This window comes from Budorcas taxicolor, chromosome 3 (genome assembly GCF_023091745.1).
Source record: "Budorcas taxicolor isolate Tak-1 chromosome 3, Takin1.1, whole genome shotgun sequence".
NCBI classification, from domain to species: domain Eukaryota; kingdom Metazoa; phylum Chordata; class Mammalia; order Artiodactyla; family Bovidae; genus Budorcas; species Budorcas taxicolor.
This window is the reverse complement of record NC_068912.1, coordinates 109,596,810-109,604,481: the sequence shown is the minus strand read 5'-3', so window position 1 is coordinate 109,604,481 and position 7,672 is coordinate 109,596,810. Positions and strand designations below refer to the sequence as shown.

The following is a 7,672-nucleotide window of genomic DNA, read 5'->3' as shown; positions in this document are numbered from 1 at the left end:
CTGTATAAACTGGGCCCCGACAGTTTGAGGCAATTGCCTTTTCCACTTATGTCAGACTCACAAGGCTGAAGACATCCCAGAGAGCTCTGAAATTTTGTGGCGATCCACGGGCATCTGTGAGCGGCAGGCCCCCCGAGCCAAGCTTGTCATGAAGGTGGCAACAGGAGCACCGACTTGCTGACTCTGGGCTCCAGATGCTCTGAGTGCCATAAAACCAGGAAGAAAATGGGGAAGGGTCCAATTTCAAAGCCAGAATATATTTTGCTGAAAATATGGATATGCGTGTTGCCTTCCGGACAGTGCGCTCCCCGAGGGAGACCCGCACAGTTTCTTAGGACGGAAATGGGAACAAGAGGGTAAGGGCTTCGCTTAGTAGAAAACTAGCAGCATCGTGTGGTTCCCTGGGGGGCACCCCCGGGGTCCTCATCAAGCGGCCTCTCCGCAGGGGAGGGGCGCCTGGTCAGCACAGCTATAACTCATCCATCATGGCGAGCCAGTCGTCGCCCTTGCTAGCGCTCCGCCTTGCCTGGTCCGTGATCTCAAACTCCCCCATGATCCGCTCCAGCTCTTGGTTCGTCTGCCGGTCCTGTGAGAGGAGAGGAGGGAGAGGACGAAGAAACACGTGGGCATGACGGCCTATCTGTGCAGCTGGTGGTTCATTTTCCCACCCCTGTGATGCACTTCGGTTCCTCGCCTGTTTGTCAGGAAAGGGACTATGTTACCTGCTGATTAGAGAGGAGGAGGAGGGAGGGCCTTTGACGTTCATTGTTATTATAAGAACAGGAGGGGAATAAGATTTGACTTGTATAATCGCCTGCACGCACCTGAGTAGCTTGGATGTTGATAACTTCGTAGGATAACTCTTCTGGCCTGGTGAGCGCTGCTTGTCTGTACGAGAGGGTCGAGAAACGGGTCAAAGGTTAGGATTTTCCTCCCTGCCAGCCTGGCAAATTGGTCCTCGATAATCTGGTAACCTATTTTTTTTCTCTCTCTTCAACTTTCTACCCTCTCCCCAGCCAATACACCCTACGCTCCAGGAAGTCAAGTCCTTTTATGTCTCTGTGCTTTTGCACATACTAAAGTCTGCCAAGAATAACTCTTCCCCTTCCTCTGCTTGGCAGACTCTGAGACCCAGCTCAGTTGCCAACTTCTTCAATCTGCTGGGGCCAAGTCAGTCCCTGTGTCCCTCACTGGAGCACGTGCGACACGGCGCACATGTTCATGCTCCTGCAATGCCGGGAGGACCTGAGGACAGGCCCCAGGTGTTGTGTGCCATCCTTGGGTCTCTACACTTCCCACAGGGCCTGCCACTCCAAAGGAGAGAGAAATAGAAGGCGCCCACCCCCACCCCAAATACATGGCTGTGAGATATCGCATGAGATAATGAACGCAGAAGTTCTCTGGAAACTGTAAGGCACATGTAAGTCTCAGTGAATTACCACCGCTATTGGTTCTGTGGGCGACTGTCTCATCCTGAAGATGTCATGCTCCAACCTCCTTCTGGTTTCTTAACAGTCTTTTTTAAAACAGGATTATCTTGACTTCCAATTCTCTTGAGCTGTGCTTTGCTAAATAAAACATTAGAGCTACTTTTTTTTTTTTTTTTTTTAACAAATCCAGAAGATTCAGGCTATTTAATACTAGTGGATTCTTCTTTAACTAAGGTTGTTGAGTTTGCTGATCTTTCATTTTTGATCTTTATTTACATTTATGTTTATAAGTGATAAGAGCCACTTATTTGGTTTATGATGGTCATTTTTTGGTTCTTACCACACTTAGGATTTTTACATAGGTATTTAAAGAAACAGGTTGAAAACATACTCCTCCTCTTCATCAGTGGTGAAGAGATTCAACCGGAATCCTGGCTCAGGGCCACTGGGTTTCTGAATCTCCATGCCTCCTATCAGCCTGGCCAGGAGATTCAGCTCTTCTTTAGCAAGAGGGTTTGGAACTATGCTTTCCTGCAAAATCAATTTCATGATTTTTAGCCACGTGAAGGTGATTCAATTCCCTGCTGATACCCCAGAGACCCCGGGTGGTATTTCAAAACAAGGCAAAACAGTAACTGTCTAAATGATTTCTGGGAAGGACTGGGTCCACATGAAGCATAGGAAATAGAACCAGAAGAGAAATAACCCATGTCAGAAGCAGAGGGACAAGCCAGAGATTCTCACACTTTCAAGATGAGTGAAAGGCCCCAGGGATCCTCGTTCTCCTCAAACCACCTTCCTTCCTCCTTGAAGGAGAACGCTGCTTCCTCTTCAGGCAGTCTAGTTCCCCCAGCCTTTACCCGTGGCCTGGGTGAAGCCTCCAGGGCCAAGGGCACGCGTTCCACGGAGCGACCACACTGCCCTCCGGTGGTGACTGGAGAACGCTGCTTCCTCTTCAGGCAGTCTAGTTCCCCCAGCCTTTACCCGTGGCCTGGGTGAAGCCTCCAGGGCCAAGGGCACGCGTTCCACGGAGCGACCACACTGCCCTCCGGTGGTGACTGGTGAGCACACCCTCGTATCCCTTCTCTCTCGTGGCTCCCTCTCTCGCGGCCTGGCCCCTCTGCCGCCTGCACCCTCCTCCTACCTGGCTCTCTCTAACCCGGCTTTTCCCCTGCTTCGCCTCTGGAATCAGGCCCTGTGTGCCTGTCTGGGCGGGTCTCTGGCCACTGCTGCTATCGCCTTATGATCCAGCTACACGAGAGGGACGCTGACTGCCTGCTTCCCCCGAGGAGCATGCCTCTGGTGCCTTTGCTCGTCCTGTCATCTTGGTTTGTGTGCCTTTCTCTCCTTCTGAGCTGTTTAGTATCTGCCTCACTCCAGAGCTCCACTTGAATGTCACCTTCTCCGAAAAGCCTTCCTGTTCCCTGTCCAGGGGGTTCCTTCCCACCCCCTGGACAGGATATGTCTTCTGACACAGTTCTTTGTTCAGAATGCTCAGCAAGTTCACCTTCTGTCTTCCGCCAGGTTATACTTATTTGTACCTATCGCTGTCTTTATAAGCCTAGCGTATTACAAGGCCCTTCAGGAAGGGACCAAATCTAAGCCAGCTCTGTGTCCTGGGAACCCCTCCCGCTGCCCCCAATAGACATAGTTCAATAAATGTTTATAGCATAACTGAATTGTCCATGATTTGGCCTATAGCTAGATGATAGCTAGTTCAGTGAAAATTTGTACAAAAGAATTCAGAGAACCCCAACCTCATTTTGAACTCAACTTTCACATCATTACACATGGAAGCAGGGAAAGGGGATGTTTTAACAATCAGAATACACACAAGTGCTGAACTCAGCAGCCACGGGCCTCACGGCACTGGTACAATGCTGTTTCACATGTCCTTATGTGCGGTTCCTGCTTAATTATGGTGGTGGAGACAAGCTTAAAATTACCTAATTAGTCAGATCACTAGAAGTCTCCATGAGAAACTATAATTTAAAACCTGTGTACTGGTAAGGCGGAACGGAGAAGACTGCAAACAAGGAGGGAGCCTTGGCCAGCTCTGAACTCTAGAGACCCCTCCCTTCTCCCTGTCCAGACTCTTGTATCTAGAAATTAGCTCTGAAGGTAAACACGGGAGGCAGAAGCTTACCTGCGTCCGTGAAGCTAAGTTCTTTGATGCTGCAGACATGTGGGTTTCCACGGGCCGGTTCACGCTATACCTGGTGGCAACGGAAAACCACAAAAGCATCGTCCAGGCCTTTTGCCCTGACTCCCTTCTAACTCATAACTATAGTGCACGGCTTTTACTTTGAGGTATTAAAAAGCATCCAGAAAGGTGCTGGGGATACAGACTATAACTAAGCGGGTATCAACCACTCAAGTTTTGCTTCTTCCCAAATCAAAATACCTAGGAAGCTGTATGGCAACTTTTCCTCTTGCAAAGTAATGTGTATTTCTGGAAAAAAACATGATCGGTACATGAAGGCCAAGGCCTTTTGGGTCTCTACTGCATTATAGGTTTTGGCTAGTTCTCTTGTATGGCTATTTTAAGTTATTTATCTTTTTGACCTGCTAATCTACCTTCTGGTGGAAGATCCGAGGTGCCCTTTGGAAATGCCGGGGCCCTGCCTGCCGTGTCTCTAAGAGGAAATGGCTTCAATTGTCAGCAGGGGTTTTTCACTGCAGAAGTCAAGCCAGTTCTTTAAATGAAGGGACCTCTGCTGCACGGGAACTCATTAGGGGAAGGAAGAATTTGCTTACATATTAGTTCCCAGCTTCAGGACTCGGTCTCCATAGAGCTCGAGAGACCCTTCTTTGAGGGCAGCGACATAGCTCCCGCCGTGCTTAAATTCTGTCTTCTTCACTTCTTTGCCTTTGTTGTTGAATGTTCTACAATATAAAGTAGGACATGATGGGACTTCCCTGGTGGTCTAGTGGTTAGGAATTCACCGTGCAATGCATGGGCTTGAATTTTGGTTGGGGAACTAAGATCCCATATGCCACAGAGCAGCTAAGCCTGCACGCTACAACTACTAAGCCTGCATGCTCTGTGCGCCAAGACTCGAGAGCCCGTGTCTCCGCAAGTGATCCCACCTGCCACAACTAAGACCTGATGCAGCCAAATGAAGAAATATTAAAAAGAGAAAACAAAGGAGGACGTGATGACACGCTCTCCAAGACTGGAGAGTCCCAGAGGCTTCATTATTCTTTGCGCTATGGGACCAAAGGGAATTTACACACTGCTTCAAGATAAAGACGCTAGCTGATGTAACGTGGTGTGTGTGTGTGTGTGTGTGTGTGTGCGTGTGCGTGTGCGTGACTTTGCGGCCCCAAGGACTGTAGCATGCCAGGCTCCTTTGTCTGTCGAATTTTCCAGGCAAGAATACTGAAGAAGGTTGCCATTTCCTACTCCAGGGGATCTTCCCGACCCAGACCCAGGACCGAATCCACGCCTCTTGCATCTCCTGCATTGCAGGTGGATTCTTCACCACTAACGCCAGCTGGGTGATAGTAATACAATAATAATGATAATAATATTTATTGAGTATATGCTATGTACTGGGTGGTGTGTAGCACTTTAGAGCATTACAGTATTATCATATTTATCCTCACAGTAAACATTCAGTAGATGAAGAAATAAATCTTGGGAGTATCTGCTAGGTGACAAGCTGGGATTAAACCTCATCTCCTCTCTGCTGTGCTTAACTGGGAAAAGGGAGGGGCTGAGTATGGCTGCAGTCTATGTGGCGGCTCACATATTGGTTTCCCGGCCCCCTGAACACTGGTCTGACAACTACTGTTGAGCATTCATTCACCTGATGAGTCCAGGGACTTCAGTTCCCCAGGGAACGGGTCCAGACACTGGCAACACAAAGCGACCATTGGAATTCTGAACTTTGTCCTTTAGAAATATGGACACCTGGGGGAAAAAGAGATACTTGGTGTCATTTTCTTGGCATATTTCCACAGACATATGCATTCTGAGGATGGGAAGTGTGTAATGGCTTAAGACAAGAGAGAAAAACACACCATAACAAACACCTGCAGGGTACAGTGTTTTCACAAACAGAACCTCTTTGGAGCCACATAACAAATCTTCCAGGGAGGTAGTACTGCTGTGCTGTGCTTGGTCGCTCGGTCGTGTCCAACTCATTGTGTCCCCATGGACTGCAGCCCGCCAGGCTCCTCTGTCCATGGGATTCTCCAGGGTAGAATACTGGAGTGGGTTGCCATGCCCTCCTCCAGGGGATCTTCCCGACCCAGGCATCGAACCGGGGTCTCCTGCATTGCAGGCGGGTTCTTTACCAGCTTAGCTACCAGGGAAGCCCATGGGACGCGCCACCTGCCTTCACGATGAGGAGGCTGGGGTTCACAGAGTGAAGTGACTTGCCCAGAAAGAACATTAGGAGTCGGGACCAGGATTCGAAACCAAGGATGACTCCAAATTCCATGTCCATTCCTTGGCTCCTTGCAAACTCTCTATATAGCTCTGAGGCTGGAGCTGTTAAGGCCCTCATTATCTCCTCAGAGGTTAAGACACTCCCTCCAGGCCCGCCAGCTCATAAGGGGCAGAGCTGAGGATTCACACCCTTGTGTTTCTAACTCCAAGCTCTCAGCCATTTGGTGAGGAGAGGCCAGACGGGTGGATCCAGCGGGCATAGAGTCTGAAAGCCTACTATATGACGGAAAAGCCCACACTACGCTTATTTCTCCTCCTTGCTTCAGGCACTCTTGTATTGAGGTCTTGGTTGAATTAAGATTGTAGCAGTCAATCAGTTTTATTGGGGAGTTTCCTGGCAGTCCAGTGGTTAAGACTGGGTGCTTTCACTGCCGGGGGCCTGGGTTCAGTCTCTGGTTGAGGAACTGAGATCCCACAAGTTGTACAGCATGGCCAAAAAAAAAAAAAAAAATCAGTTTCTTCCTCATCTGTAAAGTGAGATGAACTTGAAGACTCCTTCAAACTCTAAAATTCTGCAAGATTATATCAGTAACATTGCCAAGAATAAGCATCTGTTGCACGCAAGGCCGTGAAAGTGCAAAGTGGTAAGGAGTCGTACGCTGGCAGTGTGGCCTGCCGATGTTACACTGTCCAGGCTCACAGCTCTCAGCTGGGCCTCTCCTTGGCTCTGAGTTTTTTGGTAAGCTACACTACCTTTCTCTTTGGTCAACCGAAGATAGTAACAGAACCTATTCAATGGGTTAGTTGAGCACTAAATCCGGTAATGAACAAGAAGTCCTTTCCACAGAGCCTGACATACAAGTGCCCAATAAGAGGTGTTAACAGTCTCAGTATCACGGTCTGATTGGACACAGGACACAGCATAGAGTGCAAAAACAATGACGCTACCAAGGACGGCGCGCTGCACAGGCAAAGGAGCCCGCAAAGAGAATGGCCGCAGCCAGAGGGCGTGGGGAGGGGCCACTGTGGGTTTGCAGCTGGGCCTGGAGGACGGTGGGTGTGAAGACACTTCAGAAACACAGAAAGTGAAAGTGAAAGTCACTCAGTCACGTCTCTTTGCGACACCACGGACTCTATAGTCCATGGAATTCTCCAGGCCAGAATACTGGAGTAGGTAGCCTTTCCCTTCTCCAGGGGATCTTCCCAACCCAGGGATTGAACCCAGGTCTCCCGCATTGCAGGTGGATTCTTCACCAGCTGAGCCACAATCGGTGGGCAAAAAGGCATGTTTTGGTTGGAGGGTTTGGCTTTAACCTTGAGATTCTGTGACCACCGGATATGAATACAAGCAAGGAGAAAGAAAATTCTGAGAGAAGTGAGACTTTATGCCTGTTTTGGACTTTCTGGTTAGTTAATTCTAACAGGGGTGACTATGTCATAGACCTGAAATGTACAAATTTAGTCAAGGGTGTGTCTGGGTTTGACCTGAAGCACTGCCCTTGGCTGGAGGGGACTGTTAGGTCTGCCTGCTTGCCCAGCCCCTCTGCTGACGCTCAGCTTAGCTGTGACTCTCCAGTGCCCTGTCCCTCTCACTCCACCCTTTTTATTCTGAGGTGATCTCATCCCATACACCAGTGTTCACCTCAGTGCTGACGGCTCCCAGATCTGGAGCCTCCACTCGTCTTCTTTCCTGGGCATCTGACCCGTCTATTCCCACTGCCTATTAAACATGTCCACCGATTCATGGGAAGCACCTCCAATTCACCCTGCTCAGAACAGGGCTCCATCTGTCTTCCCTAACCTGATCCCCCTGAATGACACTACCAGGTCAAGGTCACCGCGTCAG

The 7,672-nt window shown here is 49.3% G+C and overlaps 1 protein-coding gene across 2 annotated transcripts in view; it reads right to left on the bottom strand.

Annotated features, from left to right (window-relative positions):
- Nucleotides 1-254: 254 nt before the first annotated feature.
- OSCP1 (organic solute carrier partner 1) overlaps nucleotides 255-7,672 on the bottom strand; it is a 28,210-nt gene continuing 20,792 nt past the window's right edge. The window contains exons 5-10 of one of the 2 annotated variants that reach the window (XM_052637820.1): nucleotides 5,243-5,346; nucleotides 4,188-4,316; nucleotides 3,577-3,646; nucleotides 1,822-1,961; nucleotides 825-888; nucleotides 255-586 (exon numbers count right to left, since the gene is read on the bottom strand). In XM_052637820.1, the coding sequence (XP_052493780.1) occupies nucleotides 470-586; nucleotides 825-888; nucleotides 1,822-1,961; nucleotides 3,577-3,646; nucleotides 4,188-4,316; nucleotides 5,243-5,346 (624 nt within the window). In that variant the 3' untranslated portion in view covers nucleotides 255-469. The remainder of the gene's footprint in view (nucleotides 587-824; nucleotides 889-1,821; nucleotides 1,962-3,576; nucleotides 3,647-4,187; nucleotides 4,317-5,242; nucleotides 5,347-7,672) is intronic. The other variant, XM_052637821.1, reaches the window with a different exon arrangement.